This window comes from Lissotriton helveticus, chromosome 3_1 (genome assembly GCF_964261635.1).
Source record: "Lissotriton helveticus chromosome 3_1, aLisHel1.1, whole genome shotgun sequence".
In the NCBI taxonomy this organism is placed as follows: Eukaryota; Metazoa; Chordata; class Amphibia; order Caudata; family Salamandridae; genus Lissotriton; species Lissotriton helveticus.
This window is the reverse complement of record NC_136061.1, coordinates 1,102,067,564-1,102,094,881: the sequence shown is the minus strand read 5'-3', so window position 1 is coordinate 1,102,094,881 and position 27,318 is coordinate 1,102,067,564. Positions and strand designations below refer to the sequence as shown.

At 51.3% G+C, this 27,318-nt stretch overlaps 1 protein-coding gene across 15 annotated transcripts in view; it reads right to left on the bottom strand.

Moving 5' to 3' along the window:
• The window catches only part of BAZ2B (bromodomain adjacent to zinc finger domain 2B), a 1,221,971-nt gene that overhangs the window by 405,721 nt on the left and 788,932 nt on the right, over positions 1-27,318 (bottom strand). For all 15 annotated transcript variants that reach the window (XM_078681689.1, XM_078681691.1, XM_078681692.1 and 12 more), the window contains one exon: positions 26,982-27,231. In XM_078681689.1, coding sequence (XP_078537815.1) covers positions 26,982-27,231 — 250 coding nt within the window. The remainder of the gene's footprint in view (positions 1-26,981; positions 27,232-27,318) is intronic.

Here is a 27,318-nt window from a genome sequence, read left to right as displayed (position 1 = left end):
ACCACCGGTGACAAAGGTAGTATTTCAAATTTGGCGGCAGTCCCTCAGACGAATGGGGTGGTGGAATACCCTAACCAGAGAAACTCCTCTGTGGCACAATGGACGCCTGCCTGACCTAGCGGCCTTACAGGGCTCTCGGGGAAGGGATGCCATAGGTATTTCCACCCTGGGGGATGTCGTGCGGGATGGGTCCTTTAAATCCTTCCGGGACCTACAGGTAGAATTTTGCATGCCCCAGTCACAGTTCTATCAATACCTCCAGCACCGCCATGCGCTTACCCCCAGTTTGGAGGGCCTTGACTCTCTTCCAGAGTTCAGCCCGTTGGAAGTGAAGGTTTTCATGGGGGATCTGGAGACCAAAAAGATCTCGCGGATATACCAGTCCCTAGTCACTCACAGTGCTCCTACGCTGGAGAAGTTACGGGGGGCGTGGGAGGAGGATATGGGTACGCTGGAGGAAGAAGACTGGAGGGACGTCCTAGCCGCCCCCCGGGGTACGGCCATAGCGATGTGTCTCCGCCTCATCCAATTTAAGTACCTCCAACGGGTTTATTTTACGCGGGTTCGACTGTGGCAGGCGGGACTGATTGCCTCCCCGGAGTGCCTCTGGTGAGGTGGGGTGGAGGGCACATTCCTACACACGGTTTGGCAATGTTTATCACTGGATCGTTTCTGGAGGGGGGTATTCTCCTGCCTATCGGAGGTTTTAGGGTGGACACTCCCACGCACACCACAGTTCGCCCTGCTGCATGTGATGGAAGGGATCAGGGGCAATGTATATGTTGCAAAGTCATCCTGTGCCCTGGGCACCCGCCAACTTTTTGCTGACTGGAACTGGTGGTAACTGACTCCGACTGACCCTGGGCTCTCTTTAACCAGGCCCAGGGCCAGTGCCAAGCCTAAAGGAACACATTAGAACACAGTTAAGACACCCAACATACACTAGGGTACACTATAGTATGGTGGGGTACCCCTGTAGTTGGCATGACCTACCACCTAAGCCCTTAGTATGTAATAGGGCAGGGGATTGAAACTACCTAGAAGTCTCCAGTATCCTGGGGCATGGCAGTTTAGAGGCCAGCAGATTCTCTGCACCAGCATGTGTGCAGTGCTGAAGCCTGAGGTCAGTTTAAAAGCTGCACTGGTGGCCAGGACAGCTTTTAAACCTTAAATTGTGCTTAAACTCGACCTTGGGGGTAGGGGCCCTTAAAAATTAAAAACCTACCATGATTTTGCATATTAGGGACCCCCAGGGTCACCCCTAGGTATCCCAGGGGTGGGGGGGTCCGTTATCTATAAGGAGCGCCCTTATCAAATGACTTTTTAAAAGCCTGGGTAAAGTGAAATTTTACATTTCACTCCCCACATTGTCTTAAAGAGGTGCTCAAATTCGACTTTGGTGCTGGAAGAATTGGGTAAGGGTGGTCTGCAATATTTCTGCAGATTCAGAACCCCTGAAGTCTCCCCTAGTTGCACAGGGGGTGGGGGTCCGGTAGAAATTAGGGAAATACTTATAAAATATGGTTTTATAAGCCCTGGTGCTACAAAAGTGGCGCAAGTCATTTTCCCCATTGCAAACCCCATGGCCCATATGTTAACATGGTAGGAAGTGATTGATTAATAAATATTGATAGGAGAGGACTAGCCGGACCATTCAAAGACTTCCCAGAATGGTCGTAGTAAATCCAACAATATTATATTGTTGAATTTCTCCTAAAGTGTACATACAATAAGTTATGAGACTTTCTTGTTTGTAAGACCAAATTCAGCCTTTCAGTGGTCTGCCCTGATTGGTCAGAGTAAAGTGGATTAGCCAGGCTGCTGGGAGGGCAGTGATCTGTTCTATAGGAATGCCAGGCCAGGAGGTGGCGTCGTAAACTACGCTCTTCAAAGGCAAGAGGTGAGGCCTGGGTTTTAGTCCACTATGACAGTCGTGACCCAGAGTCAGGACTAGGCTTAAGAAAGGTATGTGCAGATGGTACGGGGATGGTCCATGGAAATGAGATATCCCAGGGGGTGTGTTTAGCCAGCTCTTACCTCCTTGCTGGAAAATCAGCCATTATGGATTTGGAAGGATGATGCACTCTGGGACAAACTAATGCCACACTCCACAGGATGTGGTCATAACTATGAGGAGTTGCCCTGGTCTCATTGGTCAGCAGTGACCTGGTGCTTGACCCAGAGAATTTTGAAAAAGTATTTGAGAGGGGCAGAGCCCTCCAGATCTGCTGCTTGAAACTGAATGAAGCAAGAAGTGCCCTGCTGAAGATTTTGCTGTGTGCAAGGAACTCGAAGGCCTGACCTATGAAGACTGCACCATCTGAAACTACAGCCCTGTGGATTACCTTGCTGCCAAAAGACTCAATCAATCAATCAATGCATTTATATAGCGCGCTACTCACCCGGAGGGTCTCAAGGCGCTTGGGGAGCGGGGGTCCGCTACTGCTCGAACAGCCAGGTCTTGAGCTGCTTCCTGAAGGCAAGGTGGTCTTGGGTCAGGCGGAGGTGGGTAGGGAGGGAGTTCCAGGTCTTGGCGGCCAGGTAGGAGAAGGACCTTCCTCCTGTGGTGGCTCTTCGGATGCGGGGGACGGCGGCGAGGGCGTGGCTGGTCGATCGAAGCTGGCGTGCGGGGGTGTAGACGTTGAGGCGGCTGTTGAGGTATCTTGGGCCTTGGTTGTGTAGGGCTTTGTGTGCGTGGGTGAGGAGACGGAAGGTAATTCTCTTGTTGACCGGGAGCCAGTGCAGGTCTCTCAGGTGTCCGGAAATGTGGCAGTGTCGGGGGATGTCGAGGATGAGTCTTGCTGAGGCGTTCTGGATCCGCTGGAGTTTCTTCTGGAGTTTGGCGGTGGTTCCGGCGTAGAGGGAGTTGCCGTAGTCCAGTCGGCTGGTGACGAGAGCATGGGTGACCGTCTTCCTGGCATGGGTGACCGTCTTCCTGGACTCAAGAGTGGAAACTCCCTGCAAGCTACAGGTTAACAGAGCTCACCTAGACAGCCCCACAAAGAACCAGTGGATTTGTAAGGGTTTGTTCAAGTGGATTGCGGAATTGAAGTTTCACACTTTCAAGGACCCTCTTGGAGATTCCAGAACCTTGTATTGCGTGTTGGATACTTTGGGACCCGCAAGCAGAACGCCAGGAAGGTGTTCTAACTGGACCCCGCTTGCTGAAGAAGGCGGAACACTACAGTGGTGAGAATTCTTCAGAACAATTTATAAAGGTGTGTCCCTGACAGAGAAAACGAAATGACTTAAGGGACACTGTTGGTTTCTAAGCACTAGAAAGTGACTAATCTTTAAAAATTCATATCTCTGGGTCCCTACAGTGGATTATTTTCGTTTTGGTTTCATTTGAAAGATAAAAATATTACCTATATTTATAAATTGGTGTTGGATTTGTATTTTGTGTTGTGCCTTAATTATTTACTGAAATGGTGTTTTTGAATGCTTTACATACCTGTCTTTGAAGTTAAGCCTGTCTGCTCGCAGCCACGTTACCAAGGGTTGAGCAAAGGAATAATTTTCTAAGACCTATGCTGAGTCCTATCATGTGTTAGTGGCCTTATTGCCAGTGGCAGACCTACATTTTCCCCTACCAATAACCCACTTTCCAACAGTATATAAACTGCATCTTATGCAGTTGGGCCTCACATTGGCGAACCGTGACATAGCCAGGATGTGGAAAGATGCACGGGCCCCCTCAGTGACCGCCTGGAAAAATGGCCTTTATTTTTGCATGGGGCTGGAGCAGCCAATCTTTGTGGTCCGGGGATGTCCACGTAAGCACTACAAAATATGGAAGCGGTGGGTGGACTATAGGGGCTTGTGGCTGGAGCTTCCGATCGCAACGGATGATTTTCCAATGGAATAGGGTAGGGATGGGGAGGTTGGGCCTGACACAGGGGGGGGGGGGGTAGCCTGGGGTGTGTGTGTGCTAAGAATGGCATTGTCCTCCCTCGGTTCTGGTCTTTCGTTTATATCTTTCCTTTAGGCCTCTAGTATCAGCGGGTGGACTGGTTCCGGTGTTGGTGCGCTACTTGGGGGGGGGGGGGGCTTGGGGCAGGGGAGGGTGGGTCCAAAATCCTACAAGATTCTCAATGTGAGATATTTTGGTTGCTTTGTTTTACAAAAAGGTCAATTGCTGTCTTGCAAATGTATAAACTAATACTGCAGTGGCCTCTGGGGTACGGAGCCCTGCGTCTTCTGTGCAATTTGACAATAAAATTTGTTTTAAAAGAAAAACATAACTTGAGCTCTGCAATGTGAGGAGGTGGTTTGCAAGATAGGAGATTGAACAAAAATGATAAAGTTAAGGGCCTTTTACTGCGCTGCAAAAACAGACATGTGACAAACAACTCTCAATGTATATATCCGTTAGTTTTCCTTACTAATTTCCCTTAAGCTCAACGTACGGGTTACTTACCTTCGGTAACGATGTATCTGGTAGAGACGATTCTAGCCGCAGATTCCTTCACGTAGAATTATCCAAAGACGTGAGACTGGATCCAGAACTTTTTTGCCACAGCATTCCTGCGTGCCGGGGGCGGGGCAACATCACGCGACTCTGCCCAGGCGGCGTCCGCGGACGTGACGTCAGCGAGGTCACATAAGACCCGCCCCGGCGCGCCTACGTCAGTTTTCTTCGGAGAACTTTTCCGCACCACAACGCAGAACCACCAGATAAAAAACTGTGGAAGCATGGGAACAGTGTGCGAAGAGCAGAAAAATGGGAAAGAAGCAGTGACTAACAACACCACACAGGATAGTGGTAACACCGCGGAACCCAAAGACAAGAAAGAAAAAAGAGCAAGCAGAGCCCTGCGTAGCCACCCTGTCAGCACATAGACAGCCTCCCACACCGTGCTCCTGAGGCAAGGAACATGCGTAAAGTCATGGTACACGTAGTAAACCTACCACCCCCATCCAGAGAAAGGGGACCAGTCCCAAAAACAGTCAGGGACAATAACCCTCCAAGTCACGCCAACATAGAGGGCAACCACCCACAAGGGACAAGGCAAGACATGGCCAGATGACTCTCAATCAGGGGATAGCACTGGAAGGAGGGGAGGGAAGGACAGGGATAGAAAGAAATCTCCCCCAAACCTGGAAGAGCCAGAGCAGCAGGGCACCGGAAAACCAGAAGTTCATCCTCCAAGAACCAAGGAGGAATGAACCGCCCCACACTGAGCGACCCGTCAAGAACAAGGAAGGCACTCACAGGAGACATAGCCCCCCACGGGGAGGCAAGTAACGAAGGGTCCTCCCAGAAAAGGGGAGGAAGGGCGGGCCATGAAGGAATCTGCAGCTAGAATCGTCTCTACCAGATATATCGTTACCCAAGGTAAGTAACTACTAACCGCAGATTCCTTTGTGTAGAATAAATACACTAGCAATACCCCCTGGGAAGGAGGGTCTGCGAAGGACTTCACCAGCAAATACAGAAAAAAGGCCCCCCCAGGGGACCAGATCTGTGGACCAGGAAGAACCTCGTCCCTGCCAGGCAAAGGGAACCCCCACAAGCAGAACCCTACCGACCCCAAGGGGATGTAGGAGGGAAAAGAAGGCTGAAGAGGCTCGTAAACTCACAGCAAAGGAACCAAAGGCAAGGGCGGAGAGGCCGAAGCAGCCCACTCCCCCACAAGGCAACATAACTTCCGCCCAAGACCAAGATAGGAAAAGCGGAAGAAGAAGCCTAGAGGGCCCAAGGAAACGAGGAAAAGAAGGCGGACCAGATGGAGAGCAGCCTGCTAGCTAGATCAGCGCCGGCAGTCAAGCCACCAGAAGAAAAGTAGAAAAAGAACGACAGCCCGAGGCTCCTGGAAGGCCGAGTAGGCGGCGCCTGGCAAGGGAGAAAACAGGAGCGTCCCAGACCTCAGGACAGGAGCAGTGAAAGGAGGAGACGACCTGGCACACCACTACGAGTGGCCGCGCACACGACCTCAAGGAGCAAAAACAACCTACACAAATGCCATGGAGAACAGGCACCCGAAAGCGACCAAAACCCTCCAGCAGAGCACAAGCCACATGACCTAGGGTACGATAAGTCCCAAACATGGGAACCCTCTTTGGAAGAACTTCCGAAGCAGAGGAACAAACTAAAGAGCCACAGAGAAAAAAAAAACCCGTGAAGGCTTGACGAGCAGCGCAATCAGGCAGAAGGCCTAATCTAAGGGTCAAGTCTGTGCAATAATTCCAATGCATATTCAACAAAAGGGCCATCCAGAAGCCAACAATGCCAAAGGCCCAAGAAGGACGCAATGGCCAAAAAAACGCACTCCACAGCCAGAACAACCAGCCTAAGAAGGCCCAGACTCAACCCGACTCAGGAATCACTGAGGAGGGGACGGAGGAGGAGGATGATAAGGCGGAGGAGGAGGATGAGGAGGAGGACAGAGCCCTGCCAAGAGCCTCTGGATCGCGGAGTCGCCGGGGCATGGAACAACATGCTGCCATCAAACTGAAGATCAATGAGCCGCTTCCGAATATTCTCTGGGAATACTCCATCCCGAAGCCATGCATGGCGACGGAGAGCAATCGAGGAAGCCATGGTCCGGCCTAACACCTCTGAAATATCCAGGGCGGAGTGGAGAATAAACGCAGTCAGCTCCCTGCCATCCAATGCATGATGCCGAAAGTCCACCTGGCCACCCTCCTGGGACGCTGCAGATCCCAGAGACTCAGCTGAGTCCCACAAACAGGAGGAGGCCAGAGCCAGCACACACAAGGTGTTCAGGGCCCGCAGGGCAGCGCTGGTCGAGGCGAACATATTGCGCCCCCAGGAGACCAGCCAGCGGGCCTCTCGGGACGGCAGAGTCAGCAGTGGCGGCAGGGAGGGAAAAGCAGTCAGCAAAAGAGCACTGGAGGCATAAGGATGGAGGGAGAGGCACGCCGGGGCGACAAGGGATGCCGGTGCAGAAGATGAGAGGTACCGGATCCCTGAGGCAGGACGCCTCCAAGCCCCCGTCAAGGAAGAAAGGAGGGAACCTTCAAAGTGGAGCAAGATTTCCCTCACACCCTGGTGGAGGACCTCCTGTAGATGGTCCGCCGGAAAGTTACGCAGCCGTGGACACCGCGTAAGCAAAGGCCGCACCCGCCTCCGTAGGGCCTCGCGGCATGGAAAGCAGCTCCTCCATGGGCGACGGCTGCAAACTAAGGCAGCCGTCCCCGAGGCCCAACGGGGCAGGCAAAGGCCAGACCTGGAAGTCAGAAGGAGCCGACGAATGAGGGACCTGTCGCTCTTCCGACGAACACCTCTGCTTCAGGAAGGGCGGGGAGCCGCCCTTCGACGCCGGTGAAAAAGACACCACACGGCGACCCGTCTCCAGGGAGGATGACACCAAAATATAGGCGGCCTCCAGAGAAGAAGGAGTGTCTGAAGACGAATCAGCAGTACGACCCCTGCTCGGAGACATAGAGTTCGCCGCCTGAGGTGGAGTGTAGGCACCATCCGGCGTCGCCGGACAAGGTTTCTCTCAGGCGCCTGCACCGGGGACTGGAGCGGAGACCGGAGCGGGCTGGAGCCGGACCGGCCCCGGGACGGTGCCGGCCCGACCTCCACCGAGGTGGCCATCCACGCGGGAAAACGAGATGGACCTGGGGAGTGAAACGAAACCCTCCGCCATCCGCAGCCCAGAATGAGGCGTAGATCACTGGGCAACCCATGAGGCAGTGCCAGGGACGATTCCACCTCAGACTCGCCCCCCGCCGAGGCAGCGGCCAGCAGGGGAGGACGAGAGGGGTCCGGAGAGGGGCGAGGGGACCTTACCCGGCCTCGACCTGGAGAGGGGCGAGGCGGGTTCACCGACCCTTGTGGCTCCGCAAGGTCCCAGCTGCTGCTGGCGCCGTAGCGGCGTCACCTCGGCCTTAGACAGAACCACGCTGTCAAGGGACCAAGAGGGGCTCCGGGATGCGACCCGAGCCCCGGCGACGTCCCGCGACACCACAGGGACTAACGCAAGAGTTTTATGCGATGCAGAGACGGCGTGGCCTGAAGGAGGTGCCCCAGCGCAGCCGCACTACAACAGAACCACACCCTCCAAGCCTGGATCCGAACCAGTCGGCGCCGGAGCCGCCGGCGGCGCCGCAGAGGGCCCTGCACAAGACGAGGGGTCTGCCGATGCCCCAGGAGGGGAAGACGCCAGCGAGGCCTGCAAAGCCGTCGCTTATGTCTCCATTTGGACTCTCGACGCCCCAACACCGGGAAACGGTGGATAGAACGACACGCGGGATCACATCACCCGCAGAGAGTCCACACCCTCCCGGTAGGTCGGAACCCAGCCCCCGGGGGCAAACTGCGACACTTACCCACCGGGGAGTGACGCTCACGGAACATCGGAGAAGGGGGAGGACGACGACCACGGCCGAATCTGGAGCCATCCGCCGAAACAGACCGAGGGGAGGACGTCGACCTGGAGAGACCCGCCGAGAGAAGTTTCATGCGGCGCTTCCGCCGCGACTTCGGCTTCAACTGTTGACAGGCCTTGCAGTCGGTGGTGCTGTGATCTTCCCCCAAACAATACATACAAATGAGGTGCGGGTCCATCGCCGACATAAGACGCCCACAAAAAGTACAAGTTTTGAAGCCCGAAGGCGTTCGCACACTGTTCCACCAAAGATTGGAGAAAAAAGGGGCCCGAAACAGGCCCGTAGCAAGGACTGGATCCGCGGAAAAGGAAAAAACTGATGGCGAAACGAGGCGGGTCTTATGTGAACTCGCTGACGTCACGTTTGCGGACGACACCTGGGCGGAGTCGCATGATGTCTCCCCACCCCTGGCTTGCATGAATGTTGTGGCAAAAAAGTTTCCGGATCCAGTCTCACGCCTGGGGATACGTGTAGGAATCTGTGGCTAGTAGTCTCTATCAGATTATGTATACCCGCAAGGAAGCTTGAAGTGGGAATAAACACGGAAAATGATGGAAACTTATTTTAAAGGATCCTTACAGTTCATTAGGTAGGCCAGGCATCTGATGTGGGAAAGTCCAGTCTGTATATGTAGGTCTGCCCAGAGTAAAAAGTTATCTTTAAAACGTAAGGAATTGTCAGGCTCCAATTTGTCAAGTGGGAGGCAGTGTCCTTGTTAGGTTACAGGATGAGAATAGAGGCACAGTTTAGGACGACAGGGCAGAGCCACTGGAATGCTGGAAACATAAGGATTGCCTTTGGTTGCCTTATAGGAGACCAGCGCTCATATTTCTGGAACAGAGGAAATCTGCACAGCTCAGAAGCTGATTGGATCTTCCTGAACAGACTGGAGTAGTAAGCAGAAATTCTCATCAGAAGGGAGTACGATTTCAACTTTCTGCTTAAAACATATACAAACATTTTTCAGAGTATGCTTTACCTTGTATTTTCTTAACTAAGCCAAAATAAAACATTGCTTACCTTGTGTACAGCCATTTCAGGTGAATGCTTTAACTAACGGCAGATTCTTCACATTTAGAATAATCTCAGGTACCAGACTGGATCTCGAAGATTTTTCAGCATAGCCACAACACAGATTGATAGAGCAGTGTGGCTCCACGTCGACCCCATTCCACCTCGGAAGGGACAGTTGGGCTGCATATAGGAGCGACCAGTGTGCGCCGACGCACAAGTTACTACATGTGTAACGATATATCTGAAAAGACATTAGTCAGTGATAGATTCCTTACCCTAGAATATCCCAAGGCGTCAGACTGGATTCGGAAAGTCTTGCTTAACAGTACCCCTGCGAGTCCCCCCCGATTCACTCACCGGCTCATAAACAGACTACCCAATATCAAGCGTGGATACAGCACTGGAGCCTGATAGACCCAATGGCGCGAACACAACCCGGACACACGCCTGTATTCCTTTCACTCCATACCCCATAATCTGCGCGTCCGTCTTGATCGGTTCCTCTGCTCTCCGACAGTGTTCCCACTCGTACAACACTCTGACTATCTCGGCAGAGTCCTATCAGATCACGATGCACATGTCCTGACGCTTAGATGGCGACCCCCGCACCCTCCTATACCCACCTGGAAATTACCAAGTGAATGCCTTTCCGACCAGGTTTTTAGACACACACACGGCTCCTATATCAGCGAACACTTCACGATCAACGCAGGCACGGCAGGGTCTAGCCTCATAGAATGGGATGCATTCAAAGTCACAGCCAGAGGCCACTGCATCCAACAGATACATGGAGTCCGTAAAACACTAGACAGAACCCTGCAAGCTGCAGAACAGGCCCTAGCAACACTCACAAGGCAACCCGACACAACCGACACCACTGTCGAACAAATAGCAGAAGCCAGGACCACCTACGCAGAGGCATTACGAGATATGCGTAAATATAACTTCAGAGCCTATGCGGCAAGGACACACCGGGAGGGCAACAGGGCGGGCGCACTCTTAGCATGGCTAGCCAGACAGGAAGGAACCACGAGCCCGATCACGGAATTGCTTGACCACACAGGTACCCCCAGACACTCGCAAATAGATATCTTACACATCTTCCGAGATTACTATGAGACGATCTACCAAGTCCCGACACAAGCAGACCACCAACGGGAAATGACACTATTCCTCCGCCCCTTACGCATCCCCCATATACCACGAACCACCAGGAAAGAACTGGACTCAAGGATTAAGACCCCGGAGGTCACCGAAGCCCTTAGGCAGCTGGCACGACATAAGGCCCCGGTATGGATGGATTCCCTCTCGAATACTACAGCACCTTCTCAGTGCACCTTGTTCCGAGAATAGTGACGATGTGGGACGAGGCGCTGGTCCGAGGTGAACTCCCGAAGTCACTCAGAGAGTCTATCATTGTAACCTTTCTTAAGCCACATAGAGACCCAGTCCTCCCGGCCTCATATAGACCAATAACGCTCCTAAACACGGACTGTAAGCTGTTAGGGAAGGTCTTAGCAAACAGATACACCCAAATCCCCCCACCCCTGGTGCACTCCGACCAAAACGGTTTTATCCCGGGACGAAACACCTCACAGAACATACGTCGGTTATTTCACGTCCAAGATACTACGAAAACACGATTTCCCAATGCCGCCTGCTTGATTCTAGATCTTGAAAAGGCATTTGATACCTTACTCTGGCCTTACTTATTCGCGGTACTACGCAGAGCCCGTGTTGGACCGGTTCTGTTGAAGTACACCAAACTCCTCTACCAAGGCCTTACATCACGGGTTAGGATAGGTAAATACATATCGACCCCGTTTCAGGTAAACAGAGGGACCAGACAGGGATGTCCCCTGTCCCCCCTCCTGTTCGCCCTAGCAGTCGAACCACTTGCAATTAAATTACGTCAGGAAGGGCAGACGTGGGGAATACCGACAGCGGACATCACACATTGCTTGTCACTATATGCGGATGATCTCTTGATTTATGTCAGAGACATCACAAGCGACTTATCTACGATCTGGTCGACTCTTCAGAACTTCGGAGCGGCCTCCGGTCTTAAGGTTAAGTGGACGAAATCCACCATATTCCCCCTAAGTCCACATCTAGCGCCACACGACCTCCTGATGGGCCCCCATACACTCGCCTGGTGTACAGCTGCACCTCGATACCTTGGGGTACAGCTGTATCACACCCCCACTGACCTATATGAGGGCAATCACCGTAAGGTCTTGGCTGGACTGCGGACATCGGTGCGCTTTTGGAAAACGCTGCCACTAGCCCCCATAGGTCGCATCGCACTTGCAAAGATGATAATGGTTCCACGACTCCTATATCATTTTACCAATCTTCCGGTGATACCGCCACGCTCCTTCTTTCAGGAACTTAACACGCTCCTCACGACACTGATCTGGGGGGGTGGGAGACACCGGGTGGCCTTATCCACGCTTTACCTTCCTACCACCCAGGGTGGACTCGGAGCTCCATCCTTCGAATCCTACTTTTTGGTGGCGCAACTCCAGTGGCTGTCCTATTGGACGGCGGGACGCCATGTCGGGGAAACACACACAGAGCGCCGCCAAATCCCCCTTCCGGCGATACACCGACTATTGCTCCCAGGCACAAAGCCGCTACGCACCTACCCCTTGCAATTGTCGGTGGCACGCTCATGTATGCTCAGGATCCACCGAATGTCCAAAGAGAAGCCACCATACTCACCGCTACTCCCGCTGGCAGGCCTCCCCCGCAACGATAGGTATTACACTTCCCGCAATCTCCAGGTCTGGACGGACCACTCCATAACAGACTTGGCGTCCCTTTTCGATGAAGGACAATTAATACCGTACGCCCAATTGATGGATCTCTATGATCTCCCACCTGGCCAATTCCTCCTACACCGACAGCTCAGACAGTTGCCGCCCGTTCTGGAAGGCACGGGAGGGTGAACCCCCGACACACCCGGTAATTCACACTATCTTACACATGGGGGTGGGTAGGCACCTGGTCACATGGTTATACAAAGCCATCCGAGAGCTTCTTCTGTGACCCTTGGACTCACTACGACGGACATGGGAGGACGAAGTCGGTCGGGTATTTAATGATACAGAGTGGGGAAACGTCTTAGAGTATCCCAAAAAAGTCTCTCGAAATGCCCGCTTTCGGAACATCCAATTTAACATACTTCATAGGGCATACCTCACCCTGCAGCGACTTCACCGGTTCTATCCTGACACATATTTCGCCTGCCCCCGATGCCAGACACCCGAAGCCGACTTCAAACACATGTTTTAGGATTGCCCCGTCGTTACACAATACTGGAATCAGGTACACCGTATCCTTGTAGAAGTAACTGGTAATACAACCCTACCCACGTGGGAAGCTAGCGCCTTGGGATTGTTCCGCAAGCGGAAAACTGAGAAAGTAACTGGCCGTTTCGCCTCCTTATCCATCCTCCTAGCAAAAAGGGGTATAGCCATGCACTGGCGAGCCCCGGAGGGACCCCCGGAGGCAGCATGGTTAGGAGCAGTGAAGAAATGGGGGGCGGCGGAGGAGGAAGTAAAAGGCATGCGTAAACACCCCATCTCCCTTGAATGGGCGCAGCTGATGCATCTTTTCACCCATGTTACAACACAACCACCCTACCTACCCACCTCTCAAATGCACCTCCCACCGAGTTCCCCACAGGGCCAGTCTGGAGAAGCCTCACGAATGCAAGCTGGCCCCTAGAATGCGGGGTCGCCTAACGCTGGCCTCGTCACTCCCACAAGATGCACCATCCCCGCCGTCAGCCCCGATCACCCGCCCTGCACCAACCACCGCCCATACCACTTACCCAGCTTCAACATTTCTCCCCATAATGGAATGTCCGCAGCGTTAATCCCCAGTTCATTTCCCCCAACAGTTAGTTGTTCCCCTCACTATTCGGAAGTTTCGACTCCGATACGCAGCTCCTAGGAATGCATACGCCAACAGCTCAGACAGAGCCACAACAGATATACATGGGAAACACACACAGAGTCCCTGGGCATTCCAAACACTCTCACCGTAGGACCCATGCCCTGCATAGTGGTGCACTGATTGGCAGACTTAGATTCTTCCCCCACTGCACGAGGGTCGTGGATATGCACAGGGACTATTCCTGAGATGATAACCTCAACGATCGATGGACATGTCACCACTGCTAGATGTATGACTACTAGCTTTGAGTTACTGTATTTGTCTGTATCATATCTCGAAAACTGTATACACTTGTTAGGAAAATGGTTGTAATGCAATAGAAACCCTCAAAAAACACATTTAAACAAAAAAAAACAGTACCCCTGCGCGTCAGTAGGTGGCGTCCTGCGGCTCCGCGGCTGTCGCTGGCGTCGTAATCACCGAGATGACATTGCAGAGACTACTTAGGAGCCAAGCATGCGCGCGGACGTCAGTTCTGTACTCGACTTTGTGCGCCAGAAAGGCAGAACCATGCAAGATACTGATCACTGGTGCATAAAACTAGGGCCCTAAAAGAGGATGACCTTAACCCTAGTAATGAGTTCGCAGAACGAGGAGGATGGGTGGGGCGGTAAGGAATCCATCACTAACGAATGTCTCTTACAGTAGTAACTTGTGCATCTGAAAGAGACCCGTTAGTGATAGATTCCTTACCTTAGAATAGATACCCCAGCAATACCAACCCCGGTGGAGGGTCTGTGAACAAAATTACACCAGGTAGACCCGGAGAACAGAACGGCCAAAGAAGCTGTCTCTCCGGACTGGACTGTCAAGGCAGTAGTGCTTGGTAAACGTGTGCAACGAGGCCCACGTAGCTGCCTGACAAATGTCCTGCAAAGGAACGCCACATCCCTAGGCAGTAGAGGGTGAAGTTGCCTTGGTCGAATGGGTACGCTGTCCCACAAGAGGCTCCTTCTTAGCCAAGGATTAACATGCGTTGAGGCACAGAACGACCCACCGGGAAATGGTCCGTTTGTGCACAGGCCGACCTTTTTTGGCACCCACGTAGCCAACAAAGAGCTGATCGCCCACCCGGAACTGTTGTGTATGCTGCAGATAGAATGCGAGTGCACGTTTTGGGTCCAGGCGGTGGAGCCTCTCCTCTTCCCTAGAAGGATGCAGAGGCGGAAAGTAGGTGGGCCAAGTAATGGTATGCCCGATGTAGAAGGGCGTGACAACCTTTGGCAAGAAAGAAGGATGGGTCCTTAGAACCACCTTGTCCAGATGAACTGAAAGGAAAGGAGGTTTGGAAGAAAGAGCCTGGAGCTCACTCACTCTTCTGGAAGAGGTGATACCTACCAGGAAAGCCGTCTTACAGGTGAGAAGACGTAAGGGACAGTTATGAAGGGGCTCAAAGGGAGCGCACATTAAGTAAGTCAAGACAAGATTCAAGTCCCACTGAGGCATTATGAAAGGCAAGGGAGGAAACATGCGCGTAATGCCTTTGAGGAAACAGTTAAAAACCGGGGACTTACAAAGAGAAGGCTGATCAGGAAGCCTTAGAAAGGCGAAGATGGCCTTTGATAGTGCCCAGAGCAGAGCCCTGCTGGGTCAAGGACAGAAGAAACAGAAGAACCTAAGAAAGAGGGACAGAAAGGGGAGCCACAGCCTTTGCTTTGCACCATGCCACAAATTTGTTCCATCGGCAGGCGTATACCATTCTAGTGGAGGGACGCCTGGCTGCCAGAATGACATTACAGACTTCGGGAGGAAGGTCGAAAGCCGTCAACTGTCGCCACTCAATCTCCACGCATGGAGGTAGAGGCTGGACAGGTTCGGGTGGAGGACCATCCCCTGCTACTGCAACAGAAGATCCTCCTTAAGAGACAGACGGATCGGGGGATCGATACTCATACTGAGTAGCTCGGGATACCATATTCTCCGAGCCCAGTCCGGAGCTACAAGAATGACTTGGGCCCGGTCTCGCTTGATATTCTTCAGCACTCTGGGCAGAAGTGGTATAGGCGAAAAGGCGTACAACACACCGCAGCTCCACTCGAGACGAAAAGCATCGCCGAGCGAGAGCCGCCTTGGAAATTCCAACACGAAGAACTGATGACATCGTGCGTTTTCTTCGGTGGGGAATAGATCTAAACAGGGCTCTACCCACTGCAGAAAGAAGCCCTGCACCACGTCAGAGTTCAGACGCCATTCGTGATACATCATGCACCGGCGGCTGAGTTCGTCCGCCCTGGCGTTCAGAGAACCTGACAGGTGTTGAACCACCAAGGTAATGCCTTGATGTTCCGACGTGAAAATCCTTACCAGACTACTGGCCACCCGGATGGCCCCACACATGGCTCACTTGGTCCATCAGGACCAGTGTGGATTTATACCTGGTCGCAACACCGCAATGAACTTGCGGCATCTGAATCATATCCTCCATGAGGTGCGTGGCGTTGAGGATCCCCAAGTCCTGGTGTCGACTGACCTGGCCAAGGCCTTTGACACTGTCAGCTGGGGGTATCTGTTGGAAGTGCTCAAGATGGCGGGGCTGGGGCCAATGTTCTGCAATTGGATCCGGATACTGTATGGAGCACCCCGGGCTAGGGTCCGGCTTGAGTCGGCCCGCTCTGAGGAGTGGTCTTTGGGAAGGGGCACTCGACAGGGGTGCCCCCCTGTCGCCGCTCCTATTCGCCCTGGCGATAGAGCCCTTGGAGGTCTCTATTCGTACGGAGATGGAGCAGTGGGGCATTAAGGTGGAAGATACTGTGAACGTGATTTCCCTCTATGCGGACGACGCTCTGTTCTACTTATCCTCCCCGAGAGAATCGCTGCCCTTTTTATTGCGGTTGCTGGACCGCTTTGGTGCAGCCTCAGGGCTGCGTATCAACCCTGGGAAGTCCCTGATCTTTCCTCTGGCGGGCTGTGATGTCGACCCTGGAGTGAGCCTTCCATACCTGGGGCTGAAATGGGAGTTGGAGGCCTTCCGATATCTGGGAATCCAGGTGGCCTCGTCTGATGAACAACTGCTGGTCCGCAACGCTGACCGGGTGTTCCCCTCCTTGCACCAGTCTGTGTCCTTCTGGAACACGCTCCCTCTTTCCCTCATGGGGCGGTTAGCAGTTGCTAAAATGGTGATGTTGCCAAGAATGCTATACGTACTGCAAAACACGCTATGCCCGCTCCCCCCGCGAATATTCCGCACGCTCAACACGCTGCTCACATCTTTGCTCTGGGCAGGTGGGCGTAGTAGGGTCGCCCTGCATACCGTGGTCCGGAGCTGGGAGGAGGGAGGCTCCAAGGTTTAACCTCTATTATTATGCAGCACAGCTCCTGCCAGCCGCGAGGTGGTTCGCGGGCACAGATAACTGGAAGCTGCAGCTCCTGGCGGGCAGGGCGGACGAGACAACGTTGCAGGTGGCTCTGATGAAGGGACGGGGAGCAGACAAGGCCCTGCCCTATGTAGTGCGACATGCCGCAGGGGTCTGGCAGCGGTTTGTCGAGAAGATCTTGCGGCGGGCCCCCTTTCATAGGGAACTGCCGGTGTGGATTTTGGCCCCGGTGAAGCTTATGGAGGAGAATATGTCCTTCCGGGACTGGCGGGACGGCGGATGTGAGACTCTGGCGGACCTTTATCCAGACGACTCCTTCGTGTCCTTTGAGCGAGCTACGGAAGCCTTTGACCTGAGCAGGGGACAATACCTGCACTATAGGGGACTCCAGGAGATGGCAAGGGCGACCTGGCCCCAGTTCCCAGAGGCGCCCCCGTTGACCCACACCCTCAACATCCTTCTTTCCTGCGGCAGAGGGAGGCGGCTGATCGCGTTATTGTACTCAGCCATGCGACGGGATTCAACCCCGCCGGTCGCGCCGTCCTGGGCGGCCTGGGAGGCGGACCTGGGGATTGCACTAGAGCCGGGACAGAGCAAACGTATTGGGCTCCTGACTCGGAAAGTGTCGTGCAATGCTCGGTTTAAACTGATCCACTTTAATTTTGTACATCGCACTTACATGACCCCGGTTTCTCTGAACCGTATCGCTGCAGATAGGCGGGACAACTGCCCTAGGTGTGGGGCGGGGAGGGCCGGATTCTTACATTTGGCCTGGGAGTGCCCGCGGGTCGGTGGCTTCTGGAGGGAGGTGGTGGAGCATATTGGCCGTGTCACGGGCCTCCGGATTGCCCTGACTCCGCTTCATTGTCTCTTGGCCCTGGTCCCCAAGCCCAAAAAGAGGAATTTGTCCTATAAGTTGCTGCAGCTGCTACTGGTGTTGGCTAGGCGCGTGTGGCTATCACTTGGATGGGGCAGAGGGCCCCCGAGTTATTCCTGTGGCTTAGGGATGTTAGGGAATGGTCCTTGGCTGAGGAAACACATGCAGCGCACGCGCCGGGATGGGAGGCTTCAGGAGGACTTATAAGCATGGAGAATGATGTGTGCTGAGGGGTTGCCCAGCGACGACTCGGATGCTACCAGTGCCGAACTGTTTACCCCTGGGGAGTCTGGCTCCGAGGAGGATGTAGTGGGAGGCAAGGAGGAGGGACCTGTTTCGGGGTAGTGCCCTATTGGACGCGTGCGAATGTTCCATATTGTATTACTGTGTGATTTGCCTTGATGCCCAGAGGTTTGCTTAGGACTGTGATATCTGTACCCAAATGGGCCAAAAGGAGGTGACCGAACTATTTACACGTACTTTATTAGCGATGCCAAGTATGTGGGGGATTTGTTTTGCTGTTACATATTAGACTGTGGTTTTGTTGAAAAAAACAAAAAACGGACTGTAAAGGAAGATGAGAGACGGGATCAACGGATGACAAGGGAGGGGGAAAAAACAAACCAGCGGATACTAACGATACGCATGTATTATATGCAAACGTTTATGTTTCTATTTTTGGCACTTTCTGACTTTACGCCGCCTGGCCTCCGGGCTGTGGGCTACTCTATATGATTCTTTTGGTTATTTCTCGTCTAACAGTGCCTATGAGTAGACTTGCTTGCTTGTCTTTTCTGTACTTTCCGCAATAAAAATATATATTTTTTAAAAACCCCCCAAAAAAACCAAATGCCTTTATGTTCCAGCCATGTCCAGAGGAGCAGAGCCTCCTGACATAGGGTCCACGACCCCACCCCGCCCTGTTTGTTGCAATACCACATGGAAGTGGTGTTGTCCATGAACACCTGCACCAAACTTCCCCGCACAGAGGGAAGGAAAGCCTTCAGTGCAAATCGGATCGCCCGCAGCTCCAGAAGGTTGATATGGAGCTGGGACTCCGCCGGAGACCAGAGGCCTCTGATCTCCGCCTCTCCCATGTGGCCTCTCCATCCCAGGAGGGACGCATCAGTCACTGCTCTGTGCTCCGGTTGGGGAAGGGAGAGGGATCTGCCATGGACCCAATCGCAATTCGTGATCCACCATTGTGTCGTGTAGTGCCCTCCGAGATCTGGACATGATCGGACAGGTTGCCCTGATGCTGCGCCCACTGGAACAAACAGGTCCAGTCTTTTAGAGTCATTATCCGGCGGGGCCATGGAAAAGGCACTCTGAGACGTCGAGGCCTGAATGACCAGGCTCTCAGGCGTAGGGTGAGTGGTCAAGAAAGCGGGGTTGCTGGGCGCCGGTCGATGGTGTCTGGAGACGTTTTTATCCACGGGGCCCCCGTGGCTGGCCTCGACCAAGTGCCCAAGAGGACCTCTGTAAGGGCATCATCATTGGAGGAAAGCAACGGCTCTGACGAAGTATACGCTGTCTCGAGCACCTCGTGCGGAGGTTGGTCTTGAGGGTCACTGTGGGGAGGTCAAGGTTGAGGGCCTCAGCAGCCCCATGGAGCACCATCGTGTAGGAGGTACACTCCTCCATCGTAGGCAGGGCAGAGGCGAACCCCGGGTCAGAAGAGACATCGAGACTGCCTGCATCCTCCAAGTCGTCCACCCAATCCTTTTCAGAGTCACATTGCCGGGCAAGCGGGTCCTTGAACCCTTCCCAGTCTTCGTCCGCCTCTGGGCTGGTCGGGGCGGCAGAGCCGGAGCAGGGACGAAAGGCCTCCCAATGCGGATCCCAGGTCGGAACAAAATGGTCCGTGAACTGGGGCAAGGGTGGATAAACGGCACCCAGTGTGGTGCCGAGGGAGGGGCCGGAGCCGGCAACGCTGCACCTCGTGGCGTCGGAGCCAGCAGCATAGGATGCTGTGGCGCCGGGGTTGGAGCCGGTGGCGAGCCGCCGAGCCAACAGGATTTGGACACGGGACCGCGGGCTCCAAGGCGCACCGGCAGGAGCCCGAGGCCTAGCAAGGTGGTCCACGGCCGCAAGGAACTCTTGCAGCTGTTCAGGAGCTGCCAACGGACCCGGGTATGGCGGGTAGGCCGCGGGACTCTAAGGCTTCAGAGGAGCCGTAGGGGCGAAGACCCTGTCCCCCTCGTCCGCCTCCGAGGAGCGAGCGTCGGAGAGAGAACACGCTTCTTCGACTTCTTTTTGTGGCGTCGCTATCCGGAATCCGAGGCGAAGACTTGGAGCCCAAGGAGCGACGGCTCCGGTCCCGCGACCGGTCCCGGGAACGGCCCCTAGACCCGGAGCGGCGATGTGACAAATGCTGGACCTCCAGCAATGACTCGACAGTCCCGGGTGTCGTGATCGGTCTCCAGGCAGTAGAGGCAAACATCGTGGGGGTCTGCCACTGACATATTACGGCGACAGGCCCCACAATACTTAAAGACGGGCATCTCTACGTGCACCAGGAGAAAAAAGGGAGACAAGTCTCAAAATAGCAGTCAAAAAGTAACTAAGGTACGTGTTCAACCCAGATCTGTGCTTGCTGGCGCGGAAAAAGAAAGAACTGACATCAGCGCGCATGGGTGGTGCCTAAGTAGTCTCCGTGACGTCATCTCAGCTCTTTCGACGCAGGGGTACTGCAAAACTTTCCGGATCCAGTCTGACGCCTGGGGATATTCTAAGGTAAGGAATCTATCACTAATGTGTCTCTTTCAGATATCAGTTTTTATCTTGGCACTGTCCACACCCTCAGATGCAAAGCCTAATAAACAACTGGTAGTGCCTGTGAGCAGATGTTTAATTTGCGACCTTTTTAAATGAAGCGTCCATTCCACAGAAAGACCTGGAGCGGCGATGTGACAAATGCTGGACCTCCAGCAATGACTCGACAGTCCCGGGTGTCGTGATCGGTCTCCAGGCAGTAGAGGCAAACATCGAGGAGGGCAATGAGGAATCTCCGGCTAGATAGAGTATCCACAAGAAAGAGCATTACCGAAGGTTAATCACTTGTTGTTCTGATGGATACTTCTAACAGCAGATTTTTCACGTTTAGTATAGATACCAAAGCTCTAATTCCCCCAATGGAGGGTCAGTGGAATGACTCAGACCAAAATGTCCTACAGTTCTGAGTGGGAAAAATTACCTTCCAGTCAGATCAGGAAGTTAAGGCAGTACTGCTTAATGTATGTGTGCACTGAAGTCCACGTTGCTACCTGACAAATATCAGGAACAGGCACTCCATGTGCCTAAACAGTGGTAAGAGCCGTGGCCCTGGTAGAATATGCTCTCAATCCTTCTGGAGACTGCTTCTTCGTCAATGCATAGGAGATCTTAATGCAGAGTGCTATCCAACTGAACAAAGTCCTTTTCAGCACAACCGTGCCTTTCTTTGCCCTGGAGAAGTCCACAAGTAGCTGATGGTTTATCTGATGGTCTTTGATACAATCAATATAAAAGCTCAGAGTTCTTTTGAGGTCAAAACAATGGAATTTCTCCTCCTCTATCAAGGGGTGATTTTTGACAAAGAATGCCAAAAGAATGGTGGACTGTCCAACGTGAAATGATGTCACAACCTTCAGTAGAAAGTTTGTTCTAGTCCTCCGCATCAGTTTCTCTGGAAAGAAGTTGGTGTAGGGCAGCTGGACAGAAAGAGTTGAAGCTCACTCATATGATGAGCTGAAGTTATCGCGATGAGAAAGACAGCCTTCACGGTTAGGTGATGTAGAGAGACAACTGTGCAGCAGCTCGAAAGGGGTACATCTAATAAAATTAATGGCCAAACTGAGGTCCTACCGTGACACCACAAAGGGAAACATAGATTAAAGGCTTAAAGCCTATTGGAGCATTTTATACCAGCCATTAATGGCCTGCTCCAGCATTACAGGGAGCGGGACTTTAATACCGGTATTGCCCAGCTACGGACAACTAGAAGAACATTACGTCACTAGAGGGCAGACTGTTCTAAGAAATAAAACAAAGGCCTCATGTAGCCTAAGGGGACTGAAATCTCCTCGGGCTCCGTGAGGAGTTTGTTCACAGCAACAGATGTGAACAGTAACTTTTGAATTTTGGAGCTCTGGCCTGCAACAGGCCATTACAAGCCTGGAGCACTCCATTTGTTTTCAACTGAATCCCAACAATCCAATGTTCTGATAAACCTTTGAGAACATGTGATGTTAGAAAGGACAGTTGGTTCAGAAAATGCAAAAAGGCCGACTGATAACATGTAACTATGCTCACTGCAAGTCCTTGCTGGACAAAAGACTAAACAGACGATCGGTCATCCAACAGTTTGGCATGCAATGGGTCCATATTACGGGTGCAAAACCCTAAACTACAGCTGTGACATAAGATCTTCCAGAAACAGCCGCCTAGTCGGAGTGCAGATGTTTATGCCCAGACATTCCAGATACCATGCACTACTTGACCAATCCAGAGCCACTATGATGAGTAACATCATTCTGGGGAGATCCAGCATGCAAAACTTCTCACACGGAGTTCTCCGAAGTGGCAAAGAGATCAAGCCAGAGTTCTCAACACTGTTGAAACTCCCCCATTGCCACCTCTGGGTAGAACTACCATTCGTGAGTTGATAGGCATCACAGGCTGAGCTTGTCTGCCCTGGCTTTTAAGGATCCTGTCAAGTGCTTCACAATCAGGGAAATGTCCTAGCTATTCAGCCACTTCTAAACACCCAATGCCTCCTAGCACGGGCCCAGGACCCCACCCTTCTCTGGTTGTTGTAATACCACATGGCAGTGGTGTTGTCCATGAGGACCTGAACAAGCCTCTCCTTGCTGGACGGCAGAGAGGCTTTCAACACCAAGCAAATGGCCCGCAACGTTAACTGGCTAAAGTGGAGATGGGTTGCTGCCAAGAAGAGAGTCTTCTGATCTCCAACTCCCCCAGATGACCTCATCAACCCTGCAGCAATGGATCGGTCATCTCAGGGTGGGGTAGGGAAAGGGGTCTGCTGCTGGTCCAACTGGGTTTAAGCAGCCACCACTGCAGATAAGTTGTGGTCTTCTCCGAAATCTGGATCGAATCCGCCAAGTTCTCTTGGTGTTAGGCCCAATGAGACTTCAGATCCCACTGCAGAGTCCATGTCATCTGGCATGGGTGAGAAGCAAAGTAAAGGAGACCAATCGGTCACGAAGTCTTGGACCCACCCTCACTAACACGCACAAACAATCTTAAACATCGGGATCATGGACTGAATGTCCCCTGGAATCATTCATCTAAAAGGAAGGCCTAGAAACTCACTATATCCAGGATGTCGCAGATGAAAGGAAGTCTCTACGAATGAGTTAGGTCAGACTTCGGCACATTGATCATGAACCCAAACAATGTAAGGAGGTTCACTACTGACTGTGATGAGCCTGCCTTAAACAGCCAGTCATCAAGGTAGCAGAAGGCTGGTATCTCCGTACTCCAGAATTGTGTTGTGATCAAAGTCATCACCTTCGTGAACATCTGTAGGGCACTGGTGAGGCCAAATGCGAGCACAGAAAATTGAAAATGCTTGTGGGTGACCTTGAGCCGAAGGCAGCATCTGTGCTCTAGCAGTACAGGGAACACAAAATTGAGAGCCTTCAGTTCCAACATTACCATCCAGTCTCCTGGATAAAGGGCAAACAGAACCAAGTCCAGAGTGAGCATCTGCAGGAAGAAATTACGAGGTCAGATAAATAAAATAGGACGAAGACCTCTGTTCATTTTTGGTACTACGAAATGTCGGTATTAACACCCAGTTCTGATCTCAGAGGCCGGGTCTCTCTCTACAGCTTCTTTCTCCAAAATAGCCTCCTGAACTTCCTGCACAAAAATGGAAAAATGCTCCTCTCAAAGATCCCTCTTGCACTCCAGCCGGTAATGCGTCAGAGAAAGGGAAACGGACACCAGTTTTCATGGTTTGGCAGGTCTTAATTTATTGCATCAAAACAAGGAGTGCTGTGCCGTTCCTAAGAGGAAAGATGTACAAGTCACACTTTATCTGGATGCCACTGGGTCTCACTGAGATCTACAGTTGGGCATCCATTTGTTGGATGTAATGCCATCACACACCCTTTCAGGTGTCATGCTTCATCATCTAGGCTGCTCCACGTTGGGTCGGCGGTGCAATACCCAACGAGCTCACCTCAAAGAGGGGCACTTTACCGGAGATCTTTTATCCAACAGCCGTTTTGTGAAGCGCGGGTGTGGGGCCAGAGGTGTGTAGATGTGATAGTGAGTTTAAATTAAGGCTGGGAGTACCGGAGAGAAGGTTTATTCTGGGGGTCTCCTGCCCTAGTTAAAAAGAAGATAACCGGCACTTAATGGAATATAATGTTTCCTACTTATGCGTCAGTTAGTGTGTGTAATTAACGGTCAACGTGTTTCTCGCGCTTGTGTTCAATAACTCGCGATTCTTCAGGACCATACAAAAATTGCGGAAACTGTCTACACTAAAGGAACTATATCCAGTGGGCTAATCAATGTGTCACAAAAAGAAGGTGCTTAATGGATCAATGTACCTGTGATGAGCTGGATCTACCTATGAGACACAAAGGCATACAAAACAGGTGTTGGTTTAAAAACAATGATAGTAGTGACTTCGAACATCATTCGGAACACGCTGTTAAGTGTGCAAATAGCATTTTGAACAAATTAAAATGGATAAAATTATCCTCAGTGCCCCTGTGGATAACCCAGCAGACAACTTAATGGTGGTTGTGAAACAAATGACTCACCTAATATGTCTAATTCCTAGGCATCAACAGTACCCGGCGGTCATCACATCAGGCTTTGGTTTCCATATAATTAAGGCTATGTATGGAGGGATGGTAAGGATCATTAGAAAGACGGTGGGGTTATGATGCTCTCTTACATTTATTTACATTCCTTATTGAAAGACATGTCTACAAATGTAATTGTCTTAAGAAGGTAATACCTGTGGTGACGTATGTAGAATCTGCATCTCTCCACAATGCGGTTCAGTTTTTATGCAATAGCTAGTTGGAGTCGTGTTCAATGGAAAGTACCATGTAAGTGTAAAATTTTCTCCCATAGGACTGGCTGTAGAAAGTGTAATGGTATGGTGCTGTTTTTATTTAAGCATTTAACTATTCAATAGTAAGCATTGAGCCCTCATGCTATGTCCCCTTTTGAAAAGGTAAGAGGTCTCTCTTGACCCATTGTGTGTCTGTCCAACGAGTCTAAGCGCCTATTTAAATACAAATGTCCGTTCTATATCTCCAGCGTTTAATCTTATAACAAGCGCTACGTCACGGTGACTTAGGCAATGTAAGGTATCATGGTCATGGGTTCTGAAACCGTACTGCATGTTGTTATCAATCTATTAATCATGTAACCAGTGAATTGGTGCCGTAGTAATTAGAAAAGATTAATAAAGCTCCTGGTGCCTTCATATATCATCAATTCACATCATCTATCTTGTGTATCTAGCCCGCGCATGGCAGGCGTGAGTTCTGTAGAAGCAGCGTAATGTTTTGAAGATCGCCGCGTCCTGCCCGGGGCATGCATCATGATAAGCCCAGCCGGAGTCAGTTAAAGAGGCCATCGGTTTTAATTATATTTAAATGGCCCACACTATTACAGATATTTGAACCCCGTTGTGGTATTGAAGCATATTCGTGCATGTTAACTATTTAGGGAAATAGTGCAGCTCGAACGGCTCAATGCGTCACTTTTCGCTGCCCACGCTAAGTCCGGGTAAGCTTGTTTAAACAAGGTTAAACTATACACAAAGACCCATCATGTTTGGAGATTCCTTCGCGTAGTGTAAGGAATTCACCCCAAGAGCATCAATATATTGTTACTCACATTATTCCTGCCGTGTGCGTTGCCGTACGACCTACCCACGCGCCGAGTCCGGGAGGTGCTGGCTGGAAGGGCGTCCATGATTTTCAGCAAGCATCTGTGTCATGTGACCAGGGGAGTGTCTAATTGGCAGGTCACATGGTTAGTTGTAGTCACTGGAGCAGTCATGACAGAGCAATGTTTTCTGTCCTTAGTCCGGCCCAAACCTTATCAAATAATGACGGGGTAAGTCTAGAGTATGCACCTCAGCCACCCTCAAACAGTGAATTTTAGTATGGTGCGGGGGTGCTATTATGACCGATTGAATTAAGTATTGGGGTTTACAATTTCCTTCCGAAATATTAATATCTAATATATACTCTGGTCACTGGCCACATTATTGATATCCCTCGGGTACGAGTCACGAAGGTAACTGTCTATGAATAATACAATCCTCGTGGTGTGATGTTATAATTTTGCCGAAGGTGAATGTCCCTACCCCAGATGATATTGTAATGAATGCCTCAATATGAACAGAGAGAGGTTCAGAATCGTGATACTGACACCCTGAGGGGAGATATCTAACGTGACTGTATCCAATGTTTAGCTTGGTTATGTTGATGTTATAAAAGGTCAAGGACTCATTGTCAGCCAAATCAAATACCCTGGGGCTTGGGCCTCCTGTCTAAGTTTGTATTTGGAACCGGGGGTTGGAGTATACCAACGCCTCACGGGTCTTAACGGTTCTATTTCAATCGGTTATGTGCAGTGTCAATGAGCGTTGTGTATGGGTGTACCTGGACGTGATGTATTTGTCGCCTTGTCCCATGCTTTTCATGAATATCTCTGTAGAGATATGTCAGTCCTGTTTTGCTCAGGTGTAGGGTGTGTCATGTTTTGCTCAGGTGTCCAGGGGCATGAATGATAGAGTACAAGAAGTGCATGACATTACTATGTCAGGACTAAATCGCACGCCACGCTATCTCTTCGTTAAGGCCTGTGCTATCTGTAGATAAACAGTGTATCCATCTTTGCTCTTTGATGAAAATGTTCTGTTTTAGATGTTTTGGGGTTTGCTTCAAGAACTAACCATCTCACCGAGTCAGCCGAGTGTTTGAGTTCTAGATAGTGTGTACACATTTTTGTGTTAATTTATTGCAGCCTCGTCAGACGCGTTTCTGAGAACATGGTATCCTTGGTCAATATATAGATATAGTTCAGTTGAAGGCATCCGCCGAAACGCGTTGAACGTCCTCTTTGTTTGCACTAATGGTGTTGTAATTGAATAAAATACCTCAACTTTGAAGAAAACACGTCTGGATTTCGTTTGTGCTGTGGTGAATTCGAGCTGCTGGGCTGCGGACAGGAGCCCGGCTGGGTTCGTTCTTTCTTGAGTGTATACATACACACACACACATATATATATATATATATATATATATATATATATACACACATATATATATTTGAGTAACAGCATTGCAATAAAGCTTAAAGAATGGTAGTTAGGATGAGGTTTTAGATAAAAAAGAATCTTACTGTCTAATTTTATGTTAATACTTGATTCTGTTGATACACACAAATTCATACATCCGGTTTACCTCGTCTTCACATGTGTCTACTCTTTTTCCCCTTTTCTCATCTTTATCTTCCTCATCGTCATCTTCTTCATCTGCTGGATCCTCACTATCATCATCGTCGTCATCATCGTCATCATAATCACTATCTCCTGCTTTCCGACCTTGCTTGAGGCCAGGCGAAGGTGTACCCAGTAGATGGTGTCCTTCTCCTAGATCATCTCCCACAGATGTATCTTTCTTTCCTGTTTTCAAGGCATGGATGGTTCTCAGCCTGTAACAGATAAAATATTGTTAAGCACCCATAGAACAAATGGCTAGCAACTATAAATGCAGCTTTGCAGATCTAGTAACAGTACCC